The sequence below is a fragment of the Scatophagus argus genome, chromosome 14 (genome assembly GCF_020382885.2).
Source record: "Scatophagus argus isolate fScaArg1 chromosome 14, fScaArg1.pri, whole genome shotgun sequence".
In the NCBI taxonomy this organism is placed as follows: Eukaryota; Metazoa; Chordata; class Actinopteri; family Scatophagidae; genus Scatophagus; species Scatophagus argus.
The window spans coordinates 9,308,295-9,324,837 of record NC_058506.1 but is presented as its reverse complement, the minus strand read 5'-3'; the positions used below and the strand labels follow the sequence as shown (position 1 = coordinate 9,324,837).

The window sequence follows — 16,543 nt, the reverse complement described above, 5'->3', positions numbered from 1 at the left end:
CAATACCCTGTAAGCTATTTCACTCTTACTAATGTACTCAACCCCTGAGACGCTCAAAAGAAAAAAAATCAAATGTGGCTGCCTAAAGTCATTTGGAGGAAGCGTCGTCATCAAGCACTGGTTTACCCTCTTATTCTAATTCTAGCCAATCTCCAACTCGCAATGCCTAACCGAACCAACCCAATCAATGAATGCAAAGAGCACAACCCAGTCAACGGCAGGGTAGGGCGGCTCGTAACTTCCTGTTCCTAGAAGGAAAACAAACGAAGCCGATGAGCCGTTTTTATTGGTCGAGAGGAGGAGCGTCAAACGTATGTACGTACGTGCGTACGCTGTGGTATCAAGATGAGATATTTACGGGACAGATAGAGTGTACGCCATATACTCTATATTGAAAGTGAATCTATTTGTAGTTTTCAATACAAGGCATGCATTTTGGTGTTAATATATTCTCAAAATAGTAGAAACTGTCATTTCCTGGTAAGTCAATCAAAATACGGTGATGTGAAAGGGAAAGGATCCTTTTCTTATGAAGAATAAACTGTTTTAAAGAGTTTAAAGAGAAATGTACTTTTTGTATGCAGCCTAATGACCAGAAAACAATTATCGTCAGTCAAAACAAGAAAAGAATCATTACAGAAAAAACATTTTTACACAAACGATACAATTTCGAAATAAAATAAACACATAGCCTACATAAGAGAAAAATACTGCCCAAGTAATACCCAAGTCTGTATCTGCCGTCGCCATAGTTGTTTATTCATTCGTCAGAATTACGAGCTTACGTAGAGCTCTTGAAATACTCTCATGTCCGCGCACTGATGTGTGTCACTGAGGTACATTGTGTATGCCCGTGTGTGTGTGTTGGGGAGAAGGAAACGCCTCTGTGTTGAAATTTCCTGACATGAAGGACAAGCCGGACCGGCAGCAGTCCTGAACTCCACATCTGTCCTCTCCGCCAGACGGTCGCGATGGATTTCGTGCTGAGCGGAGTCGCGGCGTGCGGAGCGTGTCTGTTCACCAACCCGCTGGAGGTCGTCAAAACTCGCATGCAGCTGCAGGGAGAGCTCCAGAGCCGGGGCTCCTACCGGGTTTATTATCGCAACGTGTTCCACGCTTTTTACACTATCGGGAAAGTGGACGGACTGTCTGGCTTACAGAAAGGACTGGTTGCCGGACTGCTGTATCAGTTTTCTATGAATGGAGTCCGGCTGGGGTCGTACGCCGTCATTGATTCCTCCGGTTACATCCACACCAATGGAAGGGTCAGCGCGGTCAAAACCACAATAGCAGGGGCTGTGGCTGGAGTGGTGGGAGCCGTGATGGGCAGCCCCATATACCTGGTCAGTATCTTTATGGGGCTTAATTTTCTTTGTACTGCTTCTTTAAGGTGTACTTCTTCAAGGTGAGCTGTCACTTGTAGCTGCAATGAAAAGTAAACACTATTTATCTTCACTGACAGGTTAAGACTCATTTGCAGAGTCAGTCCACCTCCTCTATTGCAGTTGGACATCAGTATAAACACCAGGTAACATCATATTCCAAACAGATGGGGTTAAATATGAGTGGAAGGTATCTACTCATGTGTTCCTCCTCTTCCTGTCAGGGGATGATCCACGCTCTGGCAGCCATCTACAGGGAGCACGGCATTGTGGGACTATGGAGGGGCTCCAGTGCTGCTGTTCCCAGGGTCAGCGTGGGGTCAGCTGCACAACTCTCCACCTTCTCCTCCTCCAAGGAGCTTGTAATTGACCTGCAGGTTAGAATGTTGTACTGTTCCTGAGGTTTGGTCATCTAAATTCAGGGCCGAAGAGTGTAAACAGGCTCACTTTGGGAATGTTGTTTCCCCAGGCTTCCACCGTGTCTTCCAAATGACTGCACTGTTCAGGAATAAACATGACCGTGTTTGGGGGGATGGGGCGTCCAGCATAACTCACATAGAGCTGCTGTAATTAGCTGAGCAGCCAAAAATTCATCAGCAAGAGTTTTGATATTTAAAGAAAAGCAAAAGTGGTTGTTAGTTAGTTTGCAGCTTCTAAAATGTTAAGATTTGTTGCTTTTTTCTTTCCTGTTTTGTCATGAACCGGTCTGGACTTTAGCCTAAGTGATTAATTGGAAAAATAATCAGCAGATTAATCGATCATGACAGCAGTCATTAGTTGCAGCCCTAAACTCAGAGTCAAAGGCTTGAGAAGAGATATAAATGGTAGTCAGTAGCTGTGCACAGATTACAAAAACGTTCATTGTGACTCTGACAAAGCGCTGGGCATTGCACTCTTCTGGAATAGAAATTCAACACCTTGCACTGGCCCCCTTGGCTGAAAACATGCAGCTTACACAACCAGTGCACTAGTTTCCTTGCTGCTGATCCAGCTCGAGTTAAAAAAAAAAAAAAAAAAAAAAAAAAAGGTCTTTCATACTAAATGCCAGAACCAATAATAATCATTGAACACTGTTTTGTTTTATTCTACTGACCAGTCTTCAAAAACATTCAGACAAGAAGTGTAGTTTTTTTGCATGGCTTCTTTTATTCCTTAGACTTCTTTTGAGATGTTTTTTGGTCGGTGGGTCATTGAGGTGATTCAGTGAATCCTCCCAATGTCCCAGGCAACACTCCCACGTCCTCTTGCAAAAACTATGTCACTCTGTTGAAGTTAGCCTACTTTTTAATATAGCATTGGATCCAGTAATGATAGTTAAAGCAAACAATATTCCATCTTATGGTCTTCCACAATGTTCAGACGGTCTGTATTGCACACAGTTAAAATATCTTCAGAGAAAGAAAGTGTTATCTGTTAAATATTCTGAGGTTGTGTGACCATCATTATATATCCTTATATATCTTGAGGCAAATTATAGGTGAAACATGCCACATTTAATGCCACTCTGCCTCTATTGAGCACAAGCAGGCCAAAACAAATTTGCATGTTGTTCACTCAGTAAAGTTTGGGAAGAGAAGAAAGTGCAGTCTGAACACACACCCCTTACAAAACTCAGATCAAATGGTCAAAATAGGCAGAGCTGATGAAATATGGGTCAAGATTCTGTTACTCCACAGACCCTTTCTCGCCTCAAATGTTTTCGGAAACATATTTTAGTTTGCTTATGATGCCACCATTCACTTCTTGTAGGATATCACGACCGGTCAGAAGTTAGAATAGTGGCAGCTGATGTGCTGCATCCTATCATTTCTCGCTTCTTTTGTGCTACGTTTGCTCCACATTTACTTAAGTCCAAAATCAACTTGTTTGAGGCTGTCACCTCACCATGTTGTTATGTTCTTCTTCCCAAGGTGTTCGCAAAGGACAGCTGGTTGGTGCCTCTAAGTGCCGGCATGATGAGTAGCGTGGTGGTGGTGCTGGCGATGACACCTTTCGATGTGGTGAGCACGCGGCTCTACAACCAGCCTGTGGATCATTTGGGCAAGGTGAGGAGAGAGATCAGTATGTTCAAGTTGCAAGTTGTTCTTTTAGGTGTTCACCATATCAAACTTATTTTTTGAGATTATGCATGGCATGGTATGACATTTTTCATCAGCAGTTGTTCGGTGTACTTGAATTTTAAATAGCCTCTCTGTATTGAAGCTTTCATAGTAACTGGTAGGGTCTACCCTTCCTGCGTTCAGTAATTTAATACCACTGCCTGGAAAGTGGCATGTGCATGATGAACTCATTTCATGTAATGTATAATACAACATTTGATCATGAGTTCAGTATTACCACGTTAGACATCTTTGTTGACTGCATGCATTAAAACAATGTGATGTGCTGAGTCCTCTCAGCCCACAGAGACAATATTCTGGCTTGTACTGTTAAAATGCACTCGCTCTTTCCACCTGTAACCACAGGTGTCGCCGCATTAGGCCAGACTAAAATCCTAAAGGGAGACTGTGCTGACAGGTCCTTGGGAGTGCTGCTGCATGTGTGAAAAAGTTGTACAAAGCTTTTGTGGTTCCACAGTGAGCTTGAGCTGGGCGAGGTCAGACAGATAAATTGCCATAAGTAAAGTCCCTTGACTCAGCGTGGGTTGGATTTGAAGACTAGAAGTTTGGAGATGGTTTAAAAAATCTGGGGTGCGGAGGTGAAACCAGACTTTTGTAGCCTCCTTCTCGTATCTGCTTGAGGTTAGCAGCTACGTTACCTGCTAACACCAAAACACATCTGAATCTCCGACTGAATATTCAGAGGTTATGTTGCATTGTGGGTGAAGAAGAAGAAGAATACGTTGAATTAAAAAAAAGAGGATATCTCTGGTTGTGCTCAGGTGATTTTGATACTTCTGTAACCGTTAATTGTTAGTCTGATACTGTTATAGATGTGCGATGCTAAATCGCTGATAAGATCCAGGCTGACCTTAATGTACTCATCTTTTAGGGGCAGCTTTATAAAGGATTCGCTGACTGCTTTTCTAAGACGCTGAGGAAGGAGGGCTTAACAGGACTCTACAAAGGCTTGGGAGCATCTTATTTCCGGATTGGTCCGCACACCATTCTGTCTTTGTTCTTCTGGGATGAACTGCGCAAACTGTACCAGCCGTTCAGATAACACCAGGGACAAGGAAACTGGAAAATGGGTAACTCATTAAGCTTTGAGTGCATAGGTTAAATGAGTCCTCATTTAATGAGTGTATTTTTATGAGATAAAAGGAAAAACCAGGAGATGCTCTCATTTCTTGGAGGAAAGCAGAAATGCAAAGGTAACATTTTACACTCCTATAAGAAAACACAACAAAATCCATTAGGAAGAAGGTGAACATGCCAAACCTGTAGTCAGGAGGTCTGAGCAATTCTGTGTGACAGATATGCACTTGGATTTGTCTTGGTGAAATATAAGAACAGATAAACTACAAAGGAACTTAGAAGGTAACCCAGTAGGCCTCATGTGAAGCACTATATGTCGTCTGGGGCAAATGCATCACAGATCATGGCTCTTTTATAGCTTTTAACCTCTTTAGTTCTGTCATTCCAAAAGATATAGAAGAAATGCAGTGGACACAGCTTTGTACCTTTTGGAGAAAGCATCAAATGTGGCCCTCAGTTTAAATATGAATGGATCGTGCCAACAGCCACAGTAGTGGCACATAAAATCTAGTATGAAATGACTGGTCCTATTGTCCATGTGGCAGCTGCTCTATGCTTTTACAGTCTGATGTGTTCTCCTTAATACAACACAAACCCTGCTAATAGTCTAAACCACTGTATTCAAAGGGAAAAACAGAGCGAGAACTTGCACAAAGATACAAGTAAATATGTAAACACAAGAAGAAAGAAGTAGCACTGAAAATGTGCCAACCACACAGATGACCTGAAATAGCCTTGAATTGGCAGGACGTGATGCAATGCATATTAAAGCAGCAGAAGTAAAAATTCTGTGGATGAAGGATTTCTTGCAAGTTTTATTTAAATCAAAGAGAAACTGGTTGTTCACCGACCCACCAGTGAATCAGTATGTATAAACTTGGCTGTGCAGCCAAACTTTTTTGCGCAAACACGCAAAACCTGACTGTTAAGTTTAGTGGAGATTCAAAAGTTTCTAAAGATACTGAAAATATCAATGTTTTTTGGGTAAATGTGTATAAAATGAAATATGACGTTTGAATTTTTTACTCAGTTTAAACATCACGTAACTTAAATAAAGAACCGCAGCAATCTGTTAGAGAATATATGTAATACAGTCCAGATTAAGATGAGTTTTCCAACTTTAAAAAGGAAAAGGAATGTTGGGAGTGTAAACGCTTAAGGTGTTAAGATAGTCAACTAAAAGAGGACGTCATATTTTTCATGTCCAAGCACTTTTTTAGGAAAGCGACTAGTCCTATTAAAGTGAGACAAATAGCAGTACAATGGTTACTGATGACATAATCCAGAGTCAAAATGTTGTTTGAACACTGACCATAAAATTTCTTTTTACATCCACTCAATAAGACTACCTCCAGGTTGTTTATGATTTTCTGCACATTATCTCTCGCACAATAATCTGTAATTTTTTACCACCATGCTGACATGTACAAACAGTTTCGTGCATCTTTATTGTTTGAATTATTTATTTATCTATAGGTGTTTATTTTTATGGGATAGAATCCTGCAGTTGTTACTGAATTGACTTAATGTCACATAACATTTCACTGTAGCCTAAGCTAATTTGCATGGCTTACGTGTTTATGGGCATTTCTAAAAGGATGAATATACAGTGTAACAAAAATACACAATGAAACCCAGACAATAGATAAAGGTAATTCAAAGACATAATAGATAAATAATGACCTGATGACTCAGAAACTGTAACAAATCTGTTGTACAACTTTGCAGGCATGCAAAGAGTCAGAAAGGTCTCACTGTGTCACTTAATACCTTAAGGACACTAGTAATACATTTATAGGTAAGTTAAAAATTGTCAATTGTAGTGACTAGACAATTCACCAATACATTTCCTTTGACCTGTTACTACAAAAATGTCTGTTTCTCTTTATATTATATATTACAATGGAACTATTAAAACTATTTTAACTAAAAAACTAACTTGTTGGAAATGAAAGTTCACGTATGATTGACTGTGTGCTGCATGGCTTCCTTTTCTTCTTTTTTTCTGTGATTACTCAGCTTTAATATTCAGCATTTACATTTCATTTAATTTTTTGGAAAAACACTGTGCAGGCAGTGTGTACAGACTTTGTACAGAGCCATAGCAGCAGCTTGTTTGTTTTGTTTTTTTTCCAAGATCAATACTGATCATTAGTAATCAAGGAGACCAATAACTAACTGATAAATGGAACCAATAACATTTGAAGTAACATGAAATCTTTAGTGTCAAAGTGTAGACTAACCAGTGATAAAATGTTCAGTACAGTGGTTTGCCAGATCATCTTTCAAGATTGCCAAAAATATCAGTCAGGAGCTAAAAAAAAAATAAAACTTTAAAATCTTGGCTGCTACAGTGTGCCTTAGTAATTCATCCTGGGAAAAAAAAATAATAAAAATAAGTTTGTTACCAAGGAGATTTTGTAATTTGAGTTACACATTTGACAGATTGTTTTTTAACAAATTTTATAAGTATTATTTTTGTGCATGTGTGTATCTTTTAATAACTCAATTGATATTAAAGTGATCTAAATTAATACTTGTACCTGATGTGTAATTGTAGCTATACTAAAATAACCATTTTAACTTTGTAAGACAAGTATGCTAGAAGTCACTACTCCTACCACTACTTACTTTCTAACAATTAACCCAATTAACAACACATTAACCCATTATTGATCAAATATTGATGTATTTCTATGAAAAGTACAAGACAGAAGAGTTATTCATCAAATACTTAGATCAGGTTATTCACTTTTCTATGTTAGATTTGGTAACAGATAAATAACCATTAACTTCACAAACTGTAATTTTACATTCTCCAGGCCTTTATGAATATACATCAGGGTTACTGAGTAAAGGCTGATTGCCTTCTTTGTCTTACCCTCTGTCTTCTTGATGTAGTTTTGTTTATTTATACTATCAACAAAGTATGTGGTTTATTATGAAATATTCTTCAGTCTGTTTAGTCAACAGACATGTCTTGTGTCATTTGTGGTGCTCACATCAAGCCAGTTAGACAAACTTTCTGACACCAAACAGCAGTAAAATTTCCGAACTTAACTGACTCATGATTCCTTAAAACAAAACCAGATCAGAAACCAGATTGTGTAAACAGACCCCTCAGTGAGATATCATTCAGGGTTAAAAAACATTCAACCTGATTCTTAACATGGTATGCTGTCCACTACCTTAACCATGTTGTTATATTAAGGCCATTTTTGGTGGCAAAAGTATGAATGGAAACCTGATGACAGTTAATATAATTTGAGACCTGTGGAAGTAGCGCTTGGGGAAGGACTATGTCAAACACTCGCAAAAATGCTAAATGTAGTTTTGAATTTACTCAAATCATTTGCAGATGGTTCCGATGTAAACTGATGATTAGAGAGTTGATAAAGAGTGGAGTAGCACTGATGAATGTTACATGCAGCCACTTGGCATTGTTTCATGAATGTTACAAAATGCACTTCCCGTCATAGGAAGATATTATTTCTGTGCAATGGACTCGAAGAACAAATAAATTCTCAGACTTTTTGTTGAAGGACATTGTTTCAGGCTGTCTGAATTGAGTATGAAAATGACTCTGTGGCTTGAGGTACACTTCCTCAAATTTACAAGAATTAGAGTAATAGTCTCACCACTACATTCAAAATTGACCAGTGGATGAATTTCCCAACCAGCCCATGGAATTATTAGAGAACAGAAAGTGCAGCACTCTGTGTTTTCACTTATCCTTTAAACATTTGTCAGGTGACATTCTAAAGACTGACTGTGTTTAGTCAGGATATTTTGAAAGGGACTAATTATTTAGGAAACTGAGAAGGTAAAAAAATAATCTGAAATATGAACGGCGACAGAGCAGCGACACTGAACATGAATCATCACATTACTATAAAAATAAGTGAAAGTTTTATGTTGTGTAACAAGAGTCTACATGAGGCTGTACTTAACATCAGCATGTTAATATGTCCACGCTGACAATGCAAACACGCTGATGTTCAGTTTAAAATGTTCACCACTTCAGTTCAGCAAGCTAGAATGCTAAGATTTGTTAATTAGCACTAAACACAAAGACCAGTTAAGGCTTTCTGTCCCTATAGTGATGTTGCCAGCATGTCTGAAAAAGATTCACAAGAAAATGAAAAATTAACCATTATTTTAACTTGGGGTAAAGTGTTACGACTGGTAGTTATAACGGCTGCTTTGGGTTACAGGGTCATTCACAAAGTCAGCTGTGTGAAAATGCAAAAATAACACGATAGCCCGAGTTGTAACATGAGTCCAAGGACACGGATAATGTTTGACTGTTTAGATTCCTGACATAAAGGTGACTGAAGGTGACACCTTTTCTAGCTCTGTATGCTTCCACTTGCAAGCATCTTTATTCTGTGTCAACATTTTATTGTACATACAAAAGCATCATTCAATTCAGTTCACAGTACAGTTCAACACTTATGCTAATAAAAAAATCCATAAAATATGACTGCAAAGAACTACATGTTGAGCCCATAAAATTGATTTTATTATACCTGGTGAGCAATCAGTAGTTTTTTTTGCACTCAGTTGGATGGAAATAATTAAGTAACAGCCATAAAACACAAGGTTAATGTGTCTTTGGTCATGTGCTGCTACTGGCAACTCAGTGTATCTTGGCAGAACTCCTGTAAACACTTGGAGTGTTACTGAGCAACACTGGACATTTTGTTCCTGGTGGCTGGCAAAACTTGATGCTCAGAAGTCAGACCAGAGGCATTCATGAGAGGGTTCCTCCACCCAAAGGTGGAGCTTAGGAAGATCATTAACAGGTTCCAGTTCCAGTACGGAAGCTACCACGGTACTCTTACATGAGGCCTGTAACAAACTGTTAACTTTGTTTCTACAAAAATGTAGTCACAAATATTTTAAAACCTGTTATAATAGAAACTGTATCCTCGAAACGGTAAATCCAACATGGTGTGCCTCACTGTGTCTACCCTTAGCTGTGCACGGTCAGTCAGTTTGAGTTTCTACTTTAAATGAGAACTTTTGAGTTTAGTGAACACAAATCTGAAATGGCTTAACAACTGAAACTTTAAAAGCACCCAAAAACTGACTGTTTCATTTTGACAGTCGCTTATAAAGTACATTAAAGTAATTCTTTTTGTAATTCCCCTTGCCTTTACACTAAAGGGAAACCAAATGCCGAAGGTTATGGATTGGGTGAGAGTCTGAGAGTCTCACACAACTTGCTATAAAGCAGACCCTGTAAACATTTCCTGCTAATTTGGTGAACAATATTTCTTACATGACAGGAAGATTTTGCATATAATGTGCATGTTTATGTGTCACCAGCCTTCACCGTCTAATCAACCTTCTTTTTAGTGTCAGGTGTGCTGCAGAGGACCTGGGCCAGGAGGACACAGCTGAGACAGGCTGATAGTGCGTGCAACAGAGTAATAAATGAGATTCCTGTCTCCTACAAAACAAATATTAGTTAGTAAAGACAACAGTGACAGACTGGAGTGATGTAAATGTTTTTTTTGTACTACCTGCAGAGACACGTAGACAGCACCCAGAGTCCCAGCCCACGACAGTAACACAGACAGAGTGGACAGTTGGCCTGTGCTGCCATTACGGTAGTTAGTTCCAGCCTGAAGGCCCTGGAAACAACAAATCCAGCAAATGAATTCCCTCTCCTCTGACAACATTCGCAGGTCTTATTTAACCAAGGAACAGCTCAGAAATTGAGCTGCACAGATAAGACAAGCCAATGAGCCGCTACCTTGCTTGCAATTAAAGCAGCCAGACTGGAGGCCTGCATCATTGAGATGAGTCCTGCAGCTCCGTAGGTGCCCAGAAGGACCATTAGACCACTGTAAGCCAGGAGGAACAGCATTCCTGGAACATACACAGAAAACAGGATGATTCAACATGCAGATGGTAGAAGACACTCTAGAGAAACACTTTCATACCGAGGGGCACCTACAAAAACTTAAAACTGACTATTTAGTTAATCGTTTAAACACTATAGCAACTCACTACAGTAATTTATCAGTCATGGGGCACCACCACTAGGTGGAGCTCCAGGAAAGCACTCTCAGAAAATGAAACGGAAAGACAGAGTCACCTGAAACAGGGTGGCTAGCTGAAAAACCCTGTTCACATAAAGCATAATATTAACGGGCCATAAACAAGCTTTATAGTTTCCACACTTCTGAATTGTCCACATTTTGCTTTCAGTTACTCAGATATCATATGTTCCACTACAGATTTTTAGGGCCAATTTGGATGCTACACTGCACAAAGATGATTAAGGATATTCAGGCGGTGTGCATGTAAAGTTTATGTCTTCTATTATGTTTGCTTGAGCCAAATGATTTCTTAAAATGTCTCACAGAAGTTCATTTATGTGCCAGATTTTTATTTCATTACTACACAGTTCTTGTGTTTTGAAGAAAACAGCTATCTTAATACATTTGGTTGTAACCCTTTTCAATACTTAAAGTTTTCTAAATGAATGATGGTACTGACATGACTTCAAAATCTTTGTTGTTGATAGTTACATCCGTTTGAGATATTGTTGTTTTTGGTCTTTTCATGGGATTTGTTGACAAAAAGAAAAATATAGAATAGTGCCAGACTCTGAATTCTGAATTTGAAATGCGAAAATGGACAAATTGTCTAAGTACCTGTGAGGGTGTCACCACGATAATGCAGGATGAGGAAGACAATCACTGCTGTCTGAGCCAGCGTGAGGAGCCTCTCACCCCAAGCACTGCAGAGCAGTTCAAACAGACCACATGTAAGACACACATCTGTGATAACACTGTAGATAAATACTGTCAGCTGCAAAACAGAACTACACTCCCCACTCAGGCTTTAGACTTGACAGAACCTGCACTGAGCTGTGCAGGCTTCATCTGTTACCCATGTATTGAATGGATGTCACTAATGTACACTCGGTGGCTTGAGACAACTCCCTTCCGCCACCAGTGAGTCACACATTCATACAGCATGGGTGCTGGGAGCAAACAACAGCTAATGCAAGAGCTTTAAAGGAACAGTGCACCCAAAATTGAAAATTCAGTCAGCCCCCATGCCAACAGAAAGTCGAGTCAGTTTTCTTAGTCCACAAAACGTTTCTGAAGCTTTACAGCAAAACAGTGCTGCAACATTCTCCTCGACCACTGCACAAAAAAAAAAAAAAAACTTGGGAAAAAAAAAAACATAAAGTGGTTTTGTACAACTCGACCAACATAATCCCAGTTTCTGAAAGCCCCGAGTCCTTAAAAATAAGCTAAAGACATCCTTTTAGCTGAAATCTTCACTTGCTAAGCGAAAAGCATCAGCACTCACTCCATGGGTGCACGCTCAGACACACATACATGGGCAGCTTGTGAGAGCTCTCACTGATCTTGATATGGTTTCCAGCATCACAGACCCCTGAGATTTAACAAACCGCAGAACTGTGTAACAGACAAAAGCCAGTGAAAAAAACCTTGTTACTGATGAGAAATATTGAACAAGCTAATTAATGGATGAAGTTCAGCTCATATAAAGTGAATTCAAAACCATCATAACCAATGATGGAAAACTTGCAGAAACAAATCAATGAGCATTTGGGGGAACGGGGCATGTAAAATCATCACGAAACAAAACCAGCGTCATCACTTGTGACGTTCCGATCTGGCAGTGAATCAGCATAGATGGAGAACTCATAGACTTATTTTTCATTGTTAAATACATACAAGAGTGGGAAGTGTTTGGCCACGGCGTACACGACGGGACATGAGAAGGAATAAAGCTGAAGCAGAGCGGAGGTCAGACTCAGGCCTGCTGCGCTTCTTCCCCAAAGAATCTTCAACAGCTGAGGTAGCTGTGCTGCAGAGAGAGGACAGGAAGGCAGGAGAGGATGGTGCAGAGGAGGTGCAGCATCACTGACCACAACCATCAGCCAGTAATGTATGTAAACAATAATGAGTGAGACATGGCAGTTAGGGGAAAAAAAACTTAGCACCTTACATTGCATTGTCTACTTCACTGTACTGTGGTATAATTCGGTTTCCCATGAACATTCTTGTGTTACGTTACTGCAGTGGTTTGGTGATATCATCATTAGGCCTGAAGTTGTCATTCTTATCTACACTGTTGCACAGTATGTTTACCAGAACACTTCAGGTTTCTCACGGCAGTTTGAATCCTAATTTGATCATTGTGTTCTACGGAAACCCAGTCAACAGTAATCAATCATCACACAGACATAAATGAAATAGTGTGAACTGGTTGCATAATCTCACCTGTAAACAGTGATGAAATCTAGATAAATTCGAATTTATTTAAGTGCTGTGCTTAAGTACAACTCTGAGCTAACTGTACTTTATTTGAGTATTTTTATGCAACTTTATACTACTCCACTACACATTATGTTCCTGCCCAGTAAAAAACATGTATCTCCACCTTGGGTGATTTTAAAATGTGAGTTTTTCATGATAAACTGAAGGATTTATGTGTGGAAAAAATTCTCCCACTACTTAAGTTAATTAAACATATTGAAAGCCCTAATGTTCTAGCTGAAAACATATTCTCTCAAAGCTGAACACAGGGCTGTTTTATAGGAGGCTTAGATGCACTGCTGTACATTAAATCAGTCAAGAGAGCATAAAGGAACTCAAAAGAGCTCATCTTTTAACATCTACATCAGTGAATGTAACACACACACTAATGTACCAGTAATATTAGTATTCCATAAACATCAGATGTCATAGCAAAACACTGACAGGGAACATTTTACTGCACATTGACTTTAACTTTTGACTGAAAGTAAATTTTGGTGATCTTTTACCCAAACAGGCCTATGATTTTGAATGCAGGCCAAAATAAATAAATAAATCTTCTAAGCGAATTTGATATGAGCGATGCTGCTGGAGGTTTATGTCTTTAGGGGAGGTCTTACCGAGGAAAGTGTCCAGTATGATCCAGAACCCGAACGATCTGTTCAGCACAAACTTGAGGCAAGGCACTGGGACATGGAAAACATGAAAACAATGTGACGACGGCGGATGAATAACACCGTGAGAAGGAGCCACTTGTGTGCCTAAAACACTTGGCAATCAGAAACAGAAACCACAGCCCAGATGTAACACAGAATATCGCAGTTTTAGTTGTAGTCACAAAGAAAACGTTCAGCTGTTCAATGGGACAGGCGAACCTCTCCAAGCCCCCCCCCACCTTCCACACATCTGGAGACATTTTACGCAATCTTTCTTCCATTTTACTCCGCTATTTCACATCGACGAGCCTCACCGTGCATGTGGAAGTTGACGAAGAGCTCTTCATAACACCTTTCTGGCATAACATAGGAGACCAGGAACTCTTTGAAGGGAGACGAGGCCATCGCTGCTCAGCTGTAGCCACGGTGCTCCTCAGTAACCGGGGGGGAGGTCCAAAGGTTCCCCAGAGGACACGCAGCCGGGACAGTTCACCGCTGTCTCTGAGGGTCTCCCTGACATTAAAAAAGAAAAAAGTCACGTGAATCAGTCAAACTCTTCTTTGTTGGATAAATATGCACTACGAGGTCGCAGAGCTGGTGATATTTAACACCCCCTCCATGCGGGTGTCAACATACCACGTTAAAAATCTTTCCAGTTACATTTTTTCCCTTGTAATAAATGTCTCCATCTTCACTGAAAAGTCTTTTCACTGTGTCCATGCGCTGAAGGCTGAGCTGACTGGCCTCCCAACCTGTGATGCAGGGAGGCCTACGGTCATTTAGATGATTTAGATTTAGATGAAAGTGCGTTTTAAAGTTTTAAAGTCAAACTGCACTTTCTGCACAGTGGAGGTTAAACATCCCACTGAAGTAACAGTAAGCAAAGCACACACACTTTAAATTTGTCCATTTCCATGCAACACATTAAATAAACTAAAACTTTACAAAAACTATTGTGAAAAAAGTAGCTCTTAATGCATAGACAGCAGTGTAGCTTTATGGAACAGTGAAAAAGAAAACTATGGTAAATGGTGCTTACCTGCTGGTGAAAATGCATTTCTCTCTTTTGGTCGGGTTCATGTGGGCTCTGAAAACAGGAAGGATTTGAGCAAAAGCCTAATGAATGAAAGGTTTGACAGTAGTTGGTCAGTTTTCACTGTGACAGCATGTGTACTGGAAAATGTTCCCGTTGCATTTCTGTTACTCTGTACCCATTAGTGCTCCTCTCCATCGTCTGTAACATAGTGTTGTTCTTTCCCGGCTGGGATGTCAAGTATGCCAAAGGCGGGCACATTACTGAGGAGGTGAGGTACATGGGGGGACTCGTCGGAGGGGGTTTAGTGGTGAGTTTTCTTTTCTCTTACCTACGTGAATCTAATGTGTAAATGGTTTTTCTACTGCAATAAAGATCTGTGAGTCTCCCTTATCATCAAGTTCCACATATTGATAGACACATGTAATATTTTCATGAGGCATCTTGCATCCTAAAGCAGTTTCAACCTTTTTAAATGTTGAACGCAGTTTGAAAAGGAATTCCTCAAAACCTGAAGACTGCATAACCTGAGCAATGTTTGCCAAGTGCTGAATTGTTTTAACTAAACTTTTACATTGATGCATCCAATTTCCTGACGTATACCATCACAGGTGTTGGTCTCAGCGCTTTACATCAGCTTGACTGGAAAAAGGGGATGCTGTGCGAATCGCTGTGGGGTGAGTCAGTCAGAAGTAGACAGTTCAGGTGCTCTGTGTGTGATGAAGGTAAGCGAGCTATACGAGCATCTCAGGATTATGCTGTCAAACTGTTTTTCTGAAGGTTGAGAGGTGCTATGTCACTCAGCTTCATACAAGTGTTGAATGATAGCCAGTGAAGTTAAGAATTACACAATAATATTGATAAAAAATAATATACTGCTTTGTGTTGCATCATTTTGCATTTTTTTGCATTTTTCTCATAGATAAGATAATCAGCAATAGCACAGCACATTTCTCCTTTACTTCTTCTTTTTTATAAAATAAACACTTGTACACTCGAGGTCTGTGCAAAAAGCTTACTGGAAAAGTAAAAATCTTTGCTTATCATTTTACTTCTGCAGATGTTCTTATCAGTTGTGTTTGCTGCCATGGGAGTGGCCGGTGCCCTGTACAGTTTCACTGTGGCCCTGCTCGGTACTGTTAATGGGCCCCTCTGCAAAGACAATGGGACATGGATTACACCTTTCAAAAACAGGTGACAAGCAGGACTATCTGCTCATCTGCTATGACATCTGTAATCACTGTAAAGTACTGATTGTTTTACAAACCTCTTCTTTGCCAGCAATTCGAGCTACCTGTCTGACTCCAAGTTGTGGGCAGCCTGCAAAGAGCCTAAGAACGTGGTCCAGTTCAACATTGGACTGTTCATGACTCTGATGGCAGCCAGCTGTCTGCAGGTGCTGCTCTGTGCTGCTCAGATGATCAATGGCCTCTGTGGCTGCCTGTGTGGGACCTGCAACAGCAAAGAGGTGAAGACAACGAGGTCACACTGAATGCACTTTGTCACATGGGTTGGTTAATCTGATAGAATCTTAACTTTAGTTCCCCTCTCTTTGTTTGTTTTGTTTGTTTGTTTTTTTTTTTTTTATCTTGCAGGAGCCATAGATTCCTGGTCAGATGATGTCTGAGCATTTGCAGTAATAACACATGTGAAGAGTTGACTAGAACCCCCTGCTGGAAGCTTGCGAGTATTGTTCCTGGCTGAATTTGTATAAAACGTCTGCTTTGACACCCCCACAGTGTGTACAATGTATTAGGGTATGTTGTAAAGAGCTCCCTTTTAGACATAATCAATGCTAATTATGTGGTTCAGTTCAATAAAGTAAAAGCTGCTGATCTGCTGCTCCAAATCTGTTTCATGTGATCATTTTTGGCTCTTTGCAATCTTCAGATAATAAAAATATAATAATAAAATAAATATCTCAGAACAATCTCACTGCGTCATTCAGCGTTATCTCAGCTTG

At 39.9% G+C, this 16,543-nt stretch overlaps 3 protein-coding genes across 5 annotated transcripts; 2 read left to right on the top strand and 1 right to left on the bottom strand.

Moving 5' to 3' along the window:
• Positions 1 to 615: 615 nt before the first annotated feature.
• On the top strand, positions 616 to 10,073 carry slc25a35 (solute carrier family 25 member 35). 2 transcript variants are annotated; one of them, XM_046410159.1, is made up of 6 exons: positions 616 to 1,343; positions 1,463 to 1,528; positions 1,607 to 1,759; positions 3,293 to 3,427; positions 4,374 to 4,572; positions 9,941 to 10,073. In XM_046410159.1, the coding sequence occupies exons 1-5, from the start codon at positions 972 to 974 to the stop codon at positions 4,542 to 4,544; spliced, it is 897 nt and encodes a 298-aa protein (XP_046266115.1). In that variant the 5' UTR covers positions 616 to 971; the 3' UTR covers positions 4,545 to 4,572; positions 9,941 to 10,073. The 2 variants fall into 2 exon arrangements, with proteins under 2 accessions (XP_046266115.1, XP_046266114.1); XM_046410158.1 differs by lacking the exon at positions 9,941 to 10,073 and having other exon boundaries at positions 619 to 1,343; positions 4,374 to 8,120.
• LOC124070337 (mannose-P-dolichol utilization defect 1 protein-like) lies at positions 8,964 to 14,003 on the bottom strand. 2 transcript variants are annotated; one of them, XM_046410161.1, is made up of 7 exons: positions 13,862 to 14,003; positions 13,512 to 13,577; positions 12,307 to 12,439; positions 11,248 to 11,333; positions 10,341 to 10,456; positions 10,108 to 10,218; positions 8,964 to 10,034 (listed from the first exon to the last, which is right to left on the bottom strand). In XM_046410161.1, exons 1-7 carry the CDS (start codon positions 13,950 to 13,952, stop codon positions 9,921 to 9,923), a joined length of 717 nt encoding a protein of 238 aa, XP_046266117.1. In that variant the 5' UTR covers positions 13,953 to 14,003; the 3' UTR covers positions 8,964 to 9,920. The 2 variants fall into 2 exon arrangements, with proteins under 2 accessions (XP_046266117.1, XP_046266116.1); XM_046410160.1 differs by having other exon boundaries at positions 8,964 to 10,218.
• Positions 14,004 to 14,713: 710 nt separating this feature from the next.
• On the top strand, positions 14,714 to 16,502 carry LOC124070340 (transmembrane 4 L6 family member 5-like). The gene is made up of 5 exons (XM_046410163.1): positions 14,714 to 14,890; positions 15,192 to 15,257; positions 15,641 to 15,774; positions 15,862 to 16,048; positions 16,176 to 16,502. Exons 1-5 carry the CDS (start codon positions 14,714 to 14,716, stop codon positions 16,182 to 16,184), a joined length of 573 nt encoding a protein of 190 aa, XP_046266119.1. The 3' UTR covers positions 16,185 to 16,502.
• The last annotated feature ends 41 nt before the right edge of the window (positions 16,503 to 16,543 follow it).

What these genes read in the sequence shown, in the direction of transcription:
- slc25a35 (XM_046410159.1), top strand. Translation starts at nt 972, where the DNA reads ATGGATTTCGTGCTGAGCGGAGTCGCGGCGTGCGGAGCGTGTCTGTTC. An exon ending in TGGGCAGCCCCATATACCTG is followed by an intron (nt 1,344 to 1,462) that starts GTCAGTATCTTT and finishes CTTCACTGACAG; the next exon opens with GTTAAGACTCATTTGCAGAG. An exon ending in AGCTTGTAATTGACCTGCAG is followed by an intron (nt 1,760 to 3,292) that starts GTTAGAATGTTG and finishes CTTCTTCCCAAG; the next exon opens with GTGTTCGCAAAGGACAGCTG.
- LOC124070337 (XM_046410160.1), bottom strand. Translation starts at nt 13,952, where the DNA reads ATGGCCTCGTCTCCCTTCAAAGAGTTCCTGGTCTCCTATGTTATGCCA. An exon ending in CGTCAACTTCCACATGCACG is followed by an intron (nt 13,578 to 13,861) that starts GTGAGGCTCGTC and finishes TCCATGTCCCAG; the next exon opens with TGCCTTGCCTCAAGTTTGTG. An exon ending in TCGTGGTGACACCCTCACAG is followed by an intron (nt 10,457 to 11,247) that starts GTACTTAGACAA and finishes TGTATGTTCCAG; the next exon opens with GAATGCTGTTCCTCCTGGCT.
- LOC124070340 (XM_046410163.1), top strand. Translation starts at nt 14,714, where the DNA reads ATGTGTACTGGAAAATGTTCCCGTTGCATTTCTGTTACTCTGTACCCA. An exon ending in TCGTCGGAGGGGGTTTAGTG is followed by an intron (nt 14,891 to 15,191) that starts GTGAGTTTTCTT and finishes ATACCATCACAG; the next exon opens with GTGTTGGTCTCAGCGCTTTA. An exon ending in ATTACACCTTTCAAAAACAG is followed by an intron (nt 15,775 to 15,861) that starts GTGACAAGCAGG and finishes CTTCTTTGCCAG; the next exon opens with CAATTCGAGCTACCTGTCTG.